Source organism: Lactuca virosa, chromosome 7 (assembly GCF_052849685.1).
Source record: "Lactuca virosa cultivar CGN04683 chromosome 7, Lactuca_virosa_CGN04683_v6, whole genome shotgun sequence".
In the NCBI taxonomy this organism is placed as follows: Eukaryota; Viridiplantae; Streptophyta; class Magnoliopsida; order Asterales; family Asteraceae; genus Lactuca; species Lactuca virosa.
In genome coordinates this window covers 9,762,251-9,779,032 of record NC_136432.1, presented here as the reverse complement: position 1 = coordinate 9,779,032, position 16,782 = coordinate 9,762,251, and the positions used below count along the sequence as shown (strand labels likewise).

The following is a 16,782-nucleotide window of genomic DNA, read 5'->3' as shown; positions in this document are numbered from 1 at the left end:
CTAAGAGCAAGAGAGCAATTTTTGAGCCTTTAAGAGAGTTTTTGAAGTAGTTTTGAAGAAAGTAGAAGGTTGTGAGAAGATATTGGAGTTGATAGCACTATGGATATGGGATTTCTACCTGGTTTACAACATCTTGAAGGTATAAAGCTTGCAACTTTACCCCTCCATCATGTAGATCTAGATTCTTACTCTTTTAAGTCACTTTTTTGGTCCCAAAATGGTGATTCTTGAACATGGACTATTCTGGACCCATTAAGCCGTCCTTTCTGACCTTAGGGAGGGTCTTGAATCATAAAAATGGGTTCTTAATGGTTGGTTTTGCTTCATGCACTCTCTAGGAGGTCTTAATGTATTAAGACCTTGAGTTAAGTACTTATTGGACATGTAAAGTCATAAAGTTGGAAACTTTATGACTCTTAAGGATGATTTAGCCTTGGATATGGAAATGGGATGTAAGAGCTTAAGGCATTACGATCTTAATGAGCTTTTGGGAAAATTGGGCGCACACCCTGCGTAATCTGAGTACGCAACGCGTACGTGGTCAACCACCCCATGGTGGTCAACGCTCGAGTACGCCCAACGTACATTGGGAGTATGCCTCGCGTATGCTCATTGTGTCGAGTCGGCTGAGTTGACTCGGTTGGGTTGACTCAGTTGATTTGATTAGTTTAACTTTGACTTTGACCAAGTTTCACTTAAGGGTATTTTGGGATTTTGATTGAGAATGGTCACTTGGTTGAATTGGTGATGGTTAGAGCTTAGATTTGGAGTCGGGACCTCATCATCTATTGTTCGGACTGTGAGGTGAGTTTTCCTCACTGTACTTGCGGGTCAAAGACACCAAGGCCGGCCCATTAGATTAGATATTATGTTATGTGATGGTATGTTATCGTGTTGTAGTGATCTGTTAGATCGGTATACTTGTTTATAGGATGATGTTATGCTTAGTGATTTGTAGATCTTCATGATGTTTTGTTGACTGGTTATATACATATATATATATACATATATATATATATATATATATATATATATATATATATATGTTTATCTGTTATGTATATGTCGACATGTTATGTGTGGTTGGCTTGAGGCGGACCAGTATAGACTGAAGGCCAAGAGACCCAGGCTGGCCTGGATAGACTGAAGGCCTGAGAGGCGTACCAGTCAGGCCGAAGGCCCATAGAACGGTCCAGATAGGCTGAAGGACCGGTGAGGCGGTCCAGTCATGCTGAAGGTTTTGTGAGCGGTCCAGATAGTCTGTAAGCCGGCGTGACGTTCCATTCAGGCTGAAGGCTCTGTATGCATGTTGTTTGTTATTATGTTTATGTGGTGGTACTTGGGGGAACTCACTAAGCGTTGACTTACAATTTTGAGTTATGGTTTCAGGTACTTCGGATGATCGCCAGAAGGCGAAGGCGTAACCGTACATATCCTCTTGTTTATGGCTTATGATTTTGGGAGACTCTGATATTTGGAAAATATTTTGAAAACCATGATTTGTAAACAATTTATGATTTTGGGTTGATTTTAAAAGTTTAAATTTCTTGTGATTTTTATGGATGTTATAGTTATACTTATATTGTTTTGGTAACAATTGGTTTTGTAGGTTTGGTAATTAAGGAATATTATCAAAAAATATTATGGGATTGAAATCCCTATGTATCTCACCAGGTTTCCCCAAACCTGACCCACTCAGTTTTTATGCATCACATGTATCAAGATTAAGCTATTGGAACTTGATTAGGATGTCGAGTAATTAACTGACAGCCTGCAATAGAGTTCCGGACCATTAGGTCTTTACGCTGTAACTTATGTATATGTATTGATTATGACATCCTTAGGGTTTTATTAAATTGAGACAATCACTTGTACTCAAAATGTTTCAAATATACCGGGATCTTCCGCAATAATGACAAAACAAAATTGAAAGCGTAAAGAAAAAGTTTTAATTGGTTATGAAAATTAGAGGATGTCATAGAAACCTTGTGTGGTTTTATAAGTTTATTATCTTGATAGGCCTGCAAAGAGCTTTAGTGGAGACAAGAGACGAGCCAAGTCTACACATGTGTCGCACCCCAAAACCGGAACGACGGAATCGTTCAGGGGTGGAGGACGTCATGTTTAGTATCACAAGATATGTATATGGTAAGCAAGTAATGAACAACCATTTCATTTTGAAAGAAAGTGTTTACAATGTGTGTGTTCACAAAACATAGAATTCATAAACAAATAACAAAACAAGACCTGAAGCTATAATGCTCCATCTTCTGAATTCCCAGTGCGAGCACCTGGTCTCCTGAGAATACAAGTTATTTGAAAGAGTTGATCAGCAATTAAGCTGGTGAGTTCATAAGATTTTAGTGATGTGAGTAAGCTGTAAAATGTGGTTGAAAATGTATATGTAAAAGTGGTGTAAGCTGTAAGTTCTGTTCAGAAAAATTCGCCTGTTCCTCTTAGAAAATCCTATATTTCCTACTTTGATGAAAGTTAAGTAAAATGACACTACAAGCCTTTCTATGGGTACTAAGTGGGTACAAGTTATATAAGTCTCAGAGTAAACAAACAATTGATTGTGAGCATCTGCCCTAAGCTCACAACCCAACGAGGAACAGAAAGTAAGGCGGATAGCACACTCCCATTGGTTGTTAGATCGTTGTCATATATAAACCTAGTGTATTCACTTGTTACTCATGGAGTTACTTGTAATGGTTCCTTTATATCTAATGGAAATTTCTTTAAGAAAACCTATATTTCTTATAGTAAAAATGGTGACCACAGTGACTACTTTTATAATAGCTTAGTTTATACTGCTATATATAATCTAATAGCGGATAGAAAGTTAATTGAGTGAATCTGCCCTAAGTCCACAACCCAACGAGGAACAGGAAATAAGGCGGAAAACACACATTTAACTACCTATTGGGTATTAGTTTTATATATAAACATGGTGTATAAACTAAGGTATTATAGAGTTACTCACCTAAAGTCTTTAAAATTGTACCGGTTTAATAAAATGGATTAAACCCTTTTCTGGGAAGTTTCTAGTTTTGTATACCAAAAGTACTGACTTTGGAAATTATGTTTTGTACTAGAAAAACTGTGCTTGGACTCTGTGTCCTATAACCTGACCCATACCTGGTACTCTTATGATGACTTAATGTATACTAAGCATACATATATATAGAATCGGGTAGATAATAGATTGGGTGAATCTGTTCCAAGTCCACAACCCAACGAGGAACAGGAAATGAAGCGGAGAGCACACATCCTATTAGTTGTCGGAACCTATTGGTATATATGTATCCTGTGATGTATACATTAAGGAATCATAAGACTAGCATTATGGTCCGAACTTTTAATCGTAGCCTTCTACCAAGGCATCTTCTGTTATGTGCTAGACTCGACTGTTCTGATTGTCGATTGTAAAAGTATATTTTCCCTAGTTTATAACTATCTTGACTAGAAAATAGTTCAACTTTCAAGTGGTACTGTCACTTTATGAAAGTATTGGGAATTTTAAGTACACAGCTGTCGTTTATAATGACACGCGGATGTACTAATAACCTAAAAACATAAGTGTTTTATTTCGGTCATAATGTGAAGGCTAGAACCCCTACTAAACGCTCTCCCTGTCAAGAGATTAAGGGAACCAAACGCGACCTCTGCAAATTCTTGCAAGCCGTGTAATTCAAATTAAAGTTATATGATCATGTATACCCAATATAACTATCACTTTTTGTTTAAAACAATGAGTTAGAGATTCATTAGTATAATTAGATCCTGTTTGTGTGTTCTCATGCTATAGCAACCTAACTTGTTTGTTCTGTTTGTTTCTTGTAATTGTGTGTTCTCTCTGTATGGTATTGTTTGATTCTCTTCACTATTTGTTCTGTTATGGTATTGATTCTTTGTGTGCTTCATTGTACTAGACGTAATGAATAGCATTCTCCTAAACTATACCTTTTATAGTTTACTAATGTTCTACTTGGACTGTTATTGAAAAGACTCATTTATCTACTAAGTTATGCTTGTACTTTAAAAACAGAGTTTTGTATAACTAAAAAGTAACATGACTTTAAAGAGTTTTGAAATGTTTTGACAACTTATAAATAACATAAGTAACATTTTGAAAGATGTTTAATAACAAACATTTACACAATTATCATTGTGTTCAACTTGTATCCCCCCCCCCTAAACAGTTAAAACAGTTAAAAGATTCATTATGGGGTATGAACTCACCTGATGTGGGTGATTCAAACGGGTATGCGTGTAAGGATGAGAAGTTCCACGAATGAAGATCACGAGACTTAACGAGTCCTAAACGACATATAATGACATATATTGACATAAATGTAGTGCTTGGAAGCAACTAAATGCAAGGAATCACTTCACGGGACTAGGAAACACTTTGCCCAAGTGTTGGAATCACGTGTGATTCAAACTAAGGGAGTGTGCGGCCACTTATGGGAGTGTGCGGCCATGGGTGTGCGGCCAGGGGAGTGTGCGGCCACACACTCATGGTAAAGTGTGCTCAAATCGTTTTACAAATGGTGGGGGGGGGGGGCTAGTAGGACTGATGCTCATCAAGTGTTGAAGCTAGAAAGGCACTTCGGAAGCCCTAAAGCACCAAACAAAGGGGTGTGCGGTCACATGAGTGTGTGCGGCCGCACACACCTTGATGAAAATGTTTTGGACGTTTTCTAAGGCTCATATCTAGTAAGCAACAAGCTTGGGAAATGGTACTTACAATATGGAAGCCTTTAGGGGTGTTTGAATGGTGTTTTGAGGGTTTTTGAGGGGTGTGCGGCCACATGAGTGTGTGCGGCCGCACACACCATAAGGTCACGAGTTCTGTGCATTTCTAAGGACTTAAACAAGTGTTCTTAACAAGTTTCAAGCATTTGGAAGAAGTACTTATGATCCGGAAACCCGAGAAGGTCCAAAATCACCAAGAACAAGTGTGTGTTCTTGGTGTTCTTGGTGTAACTTGAAGATCTAGACAAAACATGATTTCAAATGGATGAAATGAAGGGATGTAACTAGTTTATGAAGATTAACAACAAATCAGGAGAAGAACACTTACCAACTCGAAGATCTAAGCTTAAAATTGGATGGTAGTTGAGAGCAAAATCGAGTTCTAATCTTGGGAGGGCGAAAAGTGATGAAAGGAGGCTGAGTTCTACACTTATACCCAGGAGTGTGCTGCCAGGAGAGGGGTGTACGGCCGCACACCCATGTGTGCGGCCGTACACTCCTTGTATTGGAGTGTAAGGCCCGGTTTTGATGCTAAAAGCGCACGCGATCTTTTTCTATGTTCAAATGCTTGCATGCACTAACCTTTGGACCTTTAAATGGCCTCTAAACAAGTCTAAATGATAGCAGGAATGAGTTTGACACTCAGCTGAGCTGACTGGCTGAATTTTACTAGGCAAAAATTTAAAAAAATTTCGGGTTGTCACAACATGCACGCCAAGCCTAGCCGTAGACGTGAGTGTGTGAAATGACGCAATTTAGATGCATTTTACACGACGCATCCGTCGTTGGGAGCTGAGCAGTATTCGTTTTTGGCGAGTTCGGGTTGAACCTACCCAGTGTTGACTTTCGTTGACTTTGTGGATAGAGTCGTGGAAGTTTTTAGAAGCCTCCAAAATCAAGTTGCTTGGAGAGCAAGCAGTTGTAGATAAAGAGAGACTTGACATGACACATGATGAACCGTGATAGGGTCATACTCGTCACATATCCAGATTTTTTCTTACCTTCTAAGGTGTCTGCAGCTATAAATACAGCTCTCGTGGATCCGCATTCCACACACAAAATCCAGTTTCTTCTATTATCCGAGTAATCGATTTGCGTTTATCTTTTCTTCTATAGTTGTTGGAACGAGGGATATTCTACATCAAATCTCGGGTTTTACTTTGAAGCTTACAACCTTATAGCGACGTAAAAACCTTTAAGGACAGGAGCTTCTCTGGCCTCCGTGCAGTCTTACACGAGTCGACATCAACAACTATGAGGTTGGTTTTACTTTACTGTTCCGTATTTTAATTTCGTCCGACAACAGAACAATCTTTCTTTTACATTTCTTATAATCAAATCTGATCGCGGATGATTGATCTAGTTTCAGGATGAAACTTTGTAACTATAATAATAATCATTGGATCTATTATCTGCAACTATCAACATATAATTCTCAATATTATTTGTCAATTTGCTTGTTTGTCTTTCCGATTTAAAATACAACAGATAAAAACTTCCTACTGTATATATTAGGGGTGTGCAATAAACCACACAAACCGCATAAACCACCCACACCGCACCACACCGCACCGCATAATGCGGTTTTGAACGTCCGCGGTTTGGTTTGCGGTTTGTAATTTTTGTAAACCGCACTATGTGGTGCGGTTTGCGGTTTATAGTTACAAAATCGCAGTTCAAACCGCACCACACCGCATTATATATATATATATATATATATATATATATATATATATATATATATCATGATTTTAGCTTTAATTATACTTAGCAATGTTAGTTTATCAATGTTTTTAACTATAAATATTTATTGATAACAAACAAACGAGTCAAAGCACACAACAGTACATATGCTTAGCAATGTTAGTTTATCAATGTTTTTAACTATAGAAATTAACTGAAATTTACTACTAATAAACAAAGGTGTCAACTACTTAACAGTACATATGCTTGATTGTGTTTATATTACCTAGTATCAATCGTGAGTTTTTAAAAAACTTATATTTAATATAATTCAAATGTTATCAATGATGTACTATATTGTTAAGCTAAGTTAAAAACTTCTATTTAATATAATTCAAAATTTATCAATGATATACTATATTGTTAAGCAAAGCTGTGATTTTTAAGGTTGTAAAAAATAATCTTGCAAAATTTTTAAAGTAAAAGACAAAACAAAAGATAATTATAGAGAATATTCTACAAGTCTTAAATTAAATTAAGTATTTACGTTCTTAAAACCGCATAAACCGCACAAAAACCGCAAAACCGCCCGCATAAAACCGCACCGCATAATGCGGTTTAGAACCTTCGCGGTGCAGTTTGTGGTTTCCGAAAATCTCAAACCGCATATGCGGTGCGGTTTGTGGTTTTGAGTCTAAACCGCACCAAACCGCACCGCGAACACCGTGCAGTCTTACACGAGTCGACATCAACAACTATGAGGTTGGTTTTACTTTACTGTTCCGTATTTTAATTTCGTCCGACAACAGAACAATCTTTCTTTTACATTTCTTATAATCAGATCTGATCGCGGATGATTGATCTAGTTTCAGGATGAAACTTTGTAACTATAATAATAATCATTGGATCTATTATCTGCAACTATCAACATATAATTCTCAATATTATTTGTCAATTTGCTTGTTTGTCTTTCCGATTTAAAATACAACAGATAAAAACTTCCTACCGTATATATTAGGGGTGTGCAATAAACCACACAAACCGCATAAACCACCCACACCGCACCACACCGCACCGCATAATGCGGTTTTGAACGTCCGCGGTTTGGTTTGCGGTTTGTAATTTTTGTAAACCGCACTATGTGGTGCGGTTTGCGGTTTATAGTTACAAAATCGCAGTTCAAACCGCACCGCACCGCATTATATATATATATATATATATATATATATATATATATATATATATATATATATATATCATGATTTTAGCTTTAATTATACTTAGCAATGTTAGTTTATCAATGTTTTTAACTATAAATATTTATTGATAACAAACAAACGAGTCAAAGCACACAACAGTACATATGCTTAGCAATGTTAGTTTATCAATGTTTTTAACTATAGAAATTAACTGAAATTTACTACTAATAAACAAAGGTGTCAACTACTTAACAGTACATATGCTTGATTGTGTTTATATTACCTAGTATCAATCGTGAGTTTTTAAAAAACTTATATTTAATATAATTCAAATGTTATCAATGATGTACTATATTGTTAAGCTAAGTTAAAAACTTCTATTTAATATAATTCAAAATTTATCAATGATATACTATATTGTTAAGCAAAGCTGTGATTTTTAAGGTTGTAAAAAATAATCTTGCAAAATTTTTAAAGTAAAAGACAAAACAAAAGATAATTATAGAGAATATTCTACAAATCTTAAATTAAATTAAGTATTTACGTTCTTAAAACCGCATAAACCGCACAAAAACCGCAAAACCGCCCGCATAAAATCGCACCGCATAATGCGGTTTAGAACCTTCGCGGTGCAGTTTGTGGTTTCCGAAAATCTCAAACCGCATATGCGGTGCGGTTTGTGGTTTTGAGTCTAAACCGCACCGCGAACACCGTGCAGTCTTACACGAGTCGACATCAACAACTATGAGGTTGGTTTTACTTTACTGTTCCGTATTTTAATTTCGTCCGACAACAGAACAATCTTTCTTTTACATTTCTTATAATCAGATCTGATCGCGGATGATTGATCTAGTTTCAGGATGAAACTTTGTAACTATAATAATAATCATTGGATCTATTATCTGCAACTATCAACATATAATTCTCAATATTATTTGTCAATTTGCTTGTTTGTCTTTCCGATTTAAAATACAACAGATAAGAACTTCCTACCGTATATATGATGTTGGTGGTTTTTGAAAAGAAAATATTGATTGCAGGAATACCAAGAAAAGAAAAGTGAAGCGATTTGGGGCATACGAAAACCATGAGAAGATACACAGGTATAAAGACAACTAGATGAATTCCCGCGCGTTGCGCAGCACAGGTTAAAAATATATTGTTAAAATATTGAAAAATATATGTTTAAAATGGTTATGTTATTGACATTAACTTTGAGATAATATGTTAATCTCAATTATTTTGAACAATAATATTCATTGACATCAACCCACATTTTTCATTAATAGAATTAAATATAATTATCTATTTAGTATAATTTTTAACAATTATTATTATTGATTAACTATATTTTTACTTATGCGATCATTTTCTAATTTCAATAATGATGTTCATTAAAAATACAATTTATTTATAGCTAAATGTAATTTATAATTTGATGTTTTTATCATTTAAAATTATTATTCATTAATTTTAAACCATTTATTATTAATAATAAGTTAAAGCAGACTTTTAAGAAACACTTAATATTATTATTAAAATGAAACATACACTAAATAATAAAGTGATAAGATAGACAATTTGCATTTCAAAAAAGACTTGCATGGATAATATGACATATCCATGATTTTTATTTTATTTTATTATTTATAATTATTGCTCATTAATTTTAAAACCACTTGTTATTATTAATAAGTGAAAGAAACTTTTAAAAAACACTTATTATTATAATTAAAATGTTAAACATATACTAAAATATAAAGTGATAAGATAGATAATTTGCATTTTAAAAAAAGTTTGCATTGATTATATGGATAATATGACATATCCATGATTTTTAATTAATTATTGTTTTGAAGCAACATGAACATACAAACATGTATACAATAGTTAATTAAATATTATATATATCACCTTCCATAACATATGATCGATAACATGAATCTAATCTAATTTTACATTAAAATTTCAACCACAACATACAATGATATTCTTTAAAGAATACTTAAATAAAAAAAATACAAAAAAGAATTAGTATATAACAAACTTACAAATTAAAAACTTCAACATAATAACATGGCTCAAAAATTGTTGAAGGCCCTCAAACCAACACAAAAAACTTTAAACTTGTTTTTTTTGTGAATTTTGTATGTGATTTGTATTTGTGTGTCTACTCAAAGAGATTGACCTTTTTATAGTAGACTATCCATTAATTGTTTATTAAATATATTATATAAGTTATAAAACCTTTGAATTGTTAATCATTATTAAGAGATTTTTGAGTGGTATTCATTAAAATAGGAGGTTTCAAATGCATGAGGTGTTTGCAAATTTTTATGGAGGTTTCAAATGTATGAGGTTTAAGAAAAAATGTCTCATTTATAAGTATAGTATGATAGACTTTAAATATTTATCTTTACGGTTACTACAATCCCTAAAAGTATGTTATAACGAGTTTTTAAACTCACATTATGAAATTTGCTTTCACACCTTTTGTATTTTTGTTTTACTTTATGTTATGAAACATTTTTTCTTATGTATTGGTGTGACCGATTTTTTATTTTTTTTTCGTATTTTGGGGCCATGACATTGACGGATGGTTTAAAATATGAAAAACTGGAACTGCACATCAAATAAAAGTAAAGGATTTAGTGGTAGACGCAAATCTGTCAAGCAAGAGGGAAAATCCATTTGGGGAAATGGCGGCAAGCGTCGCATCTAGAGAGATGCCTTCGGAAACCGTCGCAAAGGTCAACGGAATCATCATGAGCGCCGGCGATAGCTTCGTACTTCCGGCGAAGTACGAAGGTGAGGGAGTCCACTCCGATTTGATCCGCAGCCTGCTCAAAGTTCAACATATCCATCGCGGCCGTGTAACCTGCATCTTCACCGTCAAACCATACGTTTGCGTAATTTCTCTCTCTTTCTCTAGCTGTGATTTCACTTCTTCCGTGAAATTTTCTGTTTGCGTTATTATTCTATTCGATAACCTGGAATTTTGTTTGTGGAATTTCCTTCTGTAATTTGTGGTTAGTTTTACACGTTCAAATTTGGTCAAAGTATATATCAAGATCATAGTTGATACGATCGATATAATTTAACGTAAAAGAATGATACTCACTTCCAAAACCCTTTTGAAATCCCAATTTTAGTTGCTCTATAGTTCTGGAATCTCTTCAATCACTTATCTGGGTAAGGGTGTTTGGCACTGTGCAGAACAGGTATAACACTTTACATGGAGGAGCAGTTGGATCAATAGCAGAGATTGTGGCCATAGCTTGTGCAAGAACTGTTGTCCACAAAGATAAAGAGCTTTTTCTTGGTGAATTGAGCGTCTCTTATCTAGCTGCTGCTGTGAACCAAGTATGTGTTTGATCCAATTAAAGCTGTTGTTATTATCATGAGACGAGAGTATTGAGTGTTGATATGATATTGAAATGCAAATTGTTTGTATATGAATGAACAGGCAGAAGTGATGATTGATGCATCTGTGGTGAGGAGTGGAAGGAATCTGACAGTAGTTGCTATAGAGTTCAAGCTAAAGGATAAGGAAATATTGACTTACTTGTGTCGTGCTACCTTCTATAACATGCCTCTTGCAAGCCTATGAGGAATATTACACGTACGTTCTTTTATAATAAGGTTTTCTATATAGCCTTGTACAAACAAAGAGGAGGGAGGGAATCTATAACAATGGATGTGTGAGCGTGTGAAAATACCAAAATGCCCTCATGTTACTTACATGTGCAAGGCATATGAGGAGGAGTTAAATGGAAGCCACATAAAGGCAGTTGGGGATGGGGTGAGGGATGAAGAGTGCAAATCTAGTTTGGATTAGGGACAATCTTTGTAAGAAACAAAACCTTTGAACTAAAGGTGTTATAATTAGCAAACATGTAGTTTTTTAGTCCAACTATAATACATAGACAAAATTACATAAATTGTTTTACAAAAGTCAAAAGCTCAGTCCTTAACTTTTTGCCTTTTTCAATATATATATATTTTTCTTTTTATTTATTTACAACAAGATCACAAGAGGTCAAGATACTATCAATAAAATCAAATTAAATATGGCTGTTAGTACTAATGATGCTTGGTGATGTTTCTTTCCATTGCGACAAAACCAAAATGACTATTAGTACTAATCATGCTTCTCCATTTACATGATATGATCGCTTTTACATTGTCGTCTGAGAAAATAAGAAGATTGAGCATAAGCAGAACCAAGAACGTGGAGATCTTTTTTTCTTTTTTCTTTTTTCATATATTAGTGTTTCATTAGATTTGTCCGTTTTAAAAAAAAAATGGTTAGTATTCTCAATAATGTATTCGAATGTGTATGAAATATGTCGATCATTGATAAGAAACTAAAAGATTCGTGAATAAAAACTTGAAATTCATTTTTCAAAGGTAACTAACGATATGTAACAGACAGTAAAGAAATTAGCGAGATTATAACACAAAAGCACCAGTGGTCTAGTGGTAGAATAGTACCCTGCCACGATACTGACCCTGGTTCGATTCCCGGCTGGCACTTCTGAGCTTAATATTTTAGAACAGCTTTAACACCCGTTTTTGTGTAGTTGTTTTCTCCCGTCGGTTTTTTATTGCTTTCTTTCTTTTTAATCTACGCCCACTTCACATAACATGGTAGAATAGTAATTTTTGCAATGAATGTGTAAACTTATCTTCGTGCCTTCCTTCAATTTTTGTACATAATTATGTTCAACTAGTTTAACATTATTTGGATATGTAAGATGATTTTTTTTTAAAATCTAAAATATGCCATGAAGGCAAACACATAGTTAAAAAAAAAAAACATGTGTAACGCTTGAATGACATAAGGATAGAGGAGTTTTTTGTGGGAAAGGCACTTATTAAGTCAAGCTTAATAACATTGTTACTACAGTCAAATGTACAAACATCCTTGCAAACAAGAGTTATATGAACAATGAGAAAATGCAGTTTGTGAGGAATTTGCGGTTTTAACATTTGACAGAATTTTGGTTCATTTATACCGCAAACTTGCAATTTTTTTTTCGGTTTTACTATTTTAACAAGTTCAACCGGTCACCCACATACGCCACATGTGTGCTGAGTGGGCATCGTTATATGAAAAACGGAAAAGACAGTTTGTCAGGAATTTGCGGTTTACCCTTTGACAGAATTTTGATTCGTTTATACTGTAAATTTGCAATAACAAGTTCAACCGGTCACCCACATACGCCACATGTGTGCTGAGTGGGCATCGTTATATGAAAAACGGAAAAGACAGTTTGTCAGGAATTTGCGGTTTACCCTTTGACAGAATTCTGATTCGTTTATACTGTAAATTTGCAATTTTTTTTGGTTTTACCCTTTTAACAAGTTCAACCGGTCACTCGCATGCGTTCCCCACGTGTGTGCTGAGTGGGCGGTAGACACGTCACGTGGGCGGATCATTTTTATTATATTAAATATTCACAGAATCATAAGGAAATAGGGTGCACAGGATTCGAACCTCCCACCTCCCACTAACAATGTAGGGTGCTTACCACTAAGCTAAATTGCTTGTTATGTTTCTTTACCTAAACAAATAATATGGGGAAAATAAATAATCTAACCAAATTCATTAATGACTTTTTACTATTTAGCCAAAATTTAGGACTTATTTCAAAATAGTCATCGAAACCGTAGGTGGTTAAAATGGCCTACTGTTTCGCCCATTTACCTACGGTTTTGATTTTAGTATATAATGATTTTTTTTTCATTTTTCACTACGAAATCGTAGATGAAAAAATGGTCTACGGTTTCCTCTGAGAAGCCTACTGTTTCCCAAATAGTAGATTAAAAATGGTCTACTGTTTCGTCCAAAACCTACGGTTTTGAGTTTTTTATTTTTTTAAGATGAAAAAAACACTAACTTTTACTCTAAAAGAGATTTTTCTTTTAATATATACTAGGTATGATATAGTAGTCAAAATACATGAATTAGTAGTCAAATACCAAAAAAAAAAACCGCAAAACCGTAGGTTTTTAGACGAAACAGTATATCATTTTTAATCTACTCTTTGGGAAATAGTAGACTTCTCAGAAGAAACAGTAGACCATTTTTTCGTCTACGGTTTCGTAGTGAAAAATGAAAAAAAAAAATTTATATACTAAAATCAAAACCGTAGGTAAATGGGCGAAACAGCAGACCATTTTAACCACCTACGGTTTCGATGGCTATTTTGAAATAAGTCTTAAATTTTGGCTAAAAAATGAGAAGTCATTAATGAATTTGATTAGATTAGTATTTTTCCCAATAATATATATGTTGGAAAATTAATTTTAATAATTTCCAAAAATGGATTTTCTCCATTTTTTAGCACAAATTTTGGACTCTAAATATAATCAAACGAGTTATTGATTATATATTTGTGTTCTCCTTCGTGACATCTTTGTTTTGATATATCACACGTCCAAAACGGATTGAAAATGAATGAGAAATTACTTGTTAAAGTAGGGCAATTGGAAGAGAAAATAAAGGTGTTAAGTGGGATTCAAAACTCATCCCACATTGGTGGGAGAATGAAAAGGAAATTGGTTTATAACTACAAAGACTAGCTACCTTTGTAAGACTTATTAGAACCAAGACTCTCTCTTGCCTGCGCACGCAGGGGGTGCAAATGCGAGCCAAATTGGCTTTGTGCCACTGAACTTGTGTGCGAGCGCGCGACCAAAAAAGTTCAAGGACATTTTTTCCTTTTGGTTAACAATTACTAAAACGAATTAAGAGCAATTAATCATTGATTTCTGTTTTGATTTCTTGATTAATTTTCTTATTTAATTGTGACAGTTACGATTTCGTTTTAATTACATCAGTTACATTGTTTAGTATATTTACAACGCCCATGTGACTGATTCAAGACACAGGATGAATCGAAATCACTATCTTCCTCTCTTACGCTTCTGGTTCATCTTTTATCTTTTGCTGCAACCAAGGTATAATCCGGGCCAAGTGAGGGTTCGGGCAATCTAGAAGAATTGCTTTCTACTGTTGTATCCTTGGAAACAAACACCCATATAGGGCGAATTTGCTTTAAGGAAACTGTGTTAAACACAGGCCAAAGTCAAGAATTTTATGGTTTTGTTCTTTCCTATAATTTTTGGGTTATATTTTCCTAACAGTCTTAAAACAAATCGTTTGTGCGAAACGAACTTGAAAAAAAAATTGTTTCTGTTTCATCTTACAGTTCTTACAAAAACGATTTTTTTTCCTCCCTCACACTTGCAGAATCTGTTTTCAGAAATTGTTTTCTATGACATTTTCTGTTTTTTTTTTCTCTGCTTTTCTGTTTACATGAATTTAATTGTTTAAGTTTATTGCATCCATAATTTGTTACTGTTTTCTAAAACAGTTTTGAGATTCTTTCTTTTGTTTCACAGCTTTTCAGAACCTGTTTTCTGGAAATAGACAATACTTAACACTTTAGTTGTTATTGAATTTTAATCTTTAACAGGTTTACACTTTCTTCCTTTTGTAGCATGACTACTGGTGAAGGTTCCCAACCACCAAAGCCTAATGGTACTCCTAATGCTCAAGGAGCTCTAATGATGACCATGCCCGTCAATCATGCTGAGAAACCTGAGAAGTTCTTTGGACTGAACTTTAAAAGGTGGCAGCAAAAGATGCTCTTCTATCTTACCACATTGAATTTTGCTAGATTCTTAACTGAAGAGGCTCCTCGAATGCCCGAAGGAGAAGGAGATGTGAAAGCTTTAAGTTATTGATGCTTGGAAAAATTCTAATTTCTTGTGTAGGAATTATGTTCTTAATGGTCTTGTTGATTCACTTTATAATATGTATTGTGTAACAAAGACAACCAAAGAACTATGAGACTCATTGGACAAAAAGTATAAAACTGAAGATGCCGGGACAAAGAAATTTGTGGTTGCCCGATTTCTTGACTATAAAATCGTGGATGGAAAAACTGTTATTTCGCAAGTCCAAGAACTACAAGTCCTCCTACATGACATGCATGCCGAGGGTATGGGGTTTAATGAGCCTTTTTCTGTTGCTTCCATGATTGAGAAGCTACACCCTAGTTGGGTGGATTTCAAGAATTACTTGAAACATAAGAGAAAGGAGATGTCCATTGAGGACCTTATTGTTCGCCTTCGAATTAAAGAGGACAATAAGATAGCTCAAAAGAGTAGTTATACCCCTACTTCTGAGAAAGCTAATGTGATGGAGCATGGTCAAACTTCTAGGAAGAACAAATCTAGGAAGGGCAAATTCCAAAAGAAAGGCAATGGTTCAAACTTGGGAGTCAAAGGTGGAACGTTTAAGAAAACGTTTCAAGGAAACTGCCATAACTGTGACCAACGGGGTCATCGGGCTGCAAATTGCAAGCTTCCAAAGAAGGCTAAAGAGGAAAATGTTGTGGAAAAGATAACCAAAGATGTCTCTGACATCGATCTTGCAGCGGTTATTTCTGAAGTTAATCTTGTGGAGTCCAATCCAAGGCAGTGGTGGATTGATACATGAGCTACCCGTCATGTTTGCTCGAATAGAGAATGGTTCAGAAACTTCAAAGATGTGGATAATGGTGACAAGATGCTCATGGAAACTCGGCCACTTCTGATATCCAAGGTGTTGGAAAGATTGTGTTGAAGATGACGTCAGGAAGAGAGTTGACGTTGAATGATGTGTTGTATGTACCCGAAATTCGTAAGAATCTTATGCCGGGTTGGTTATTGAACAAGCATGGTTTTCGATTGGTGTTTGAGTCAGATAAATTTAAGTTAACCAAAAATGGTGTGTATGTGGGTAAGGGGTATGCTGATAGGGGTCTGTTTAAACTTTGTGTAATGGCTCTTAAGCCAAGTGATAATGAAATGAATAACTCTTCTACTTACTTGCTTGAGTCTTCAAATATATGGCATGCTAGATTAGGACATGTTAATTTTGATACTCTTCGTCGTTTAATTAAACTCAATGTGACATCCCCATTTTCACGGCCAGAAAAGACCGATTTTTGTTTATGCTTTATAAAAATCAGAGTACTTCTTTTGATAAAAATGTTGCGGAATTTGTTCCCAGTAAAACATGATAAATGCGTTATCAAAGCATTTCCGAAGAAATGTATTTTTATTCATTTTAAAACATTTGGGATGT

The 16,782-nt window shown here is 34.7% G+C and overlaps 1 protein-coding gene across 1 annotated transcript; it reads left to right on the top strand.

Annotated features, from left to right (window-relative positions):
- The first annotated feature begins 10,276 nt into the window (after positions 1 to 10,276).
- Positions 10,277 to 11,594, top strand: LOC145123480 (uncharacterized). The gene is made up of 3 exons (XM_079058694.1): positions 10,277 to 10,549; positions 10,857 to 11,003; positions 11,107 to 11,594. The coding sequence occupies exons 1-3, from the start codon at positions 10,340 to 10,342 to the stop codon at positions 11,248 to 11,250; spliced, it is 501 nt and encodes a 166-aa protein (XP_078914820.1). The 5' UTR covers positions 10,277 to 10,339; the 3' UTR covers positions 11,251 to 11,594.
- Positions 11,595 to 16,782: the final 5,188 nt, after the last annotated feature.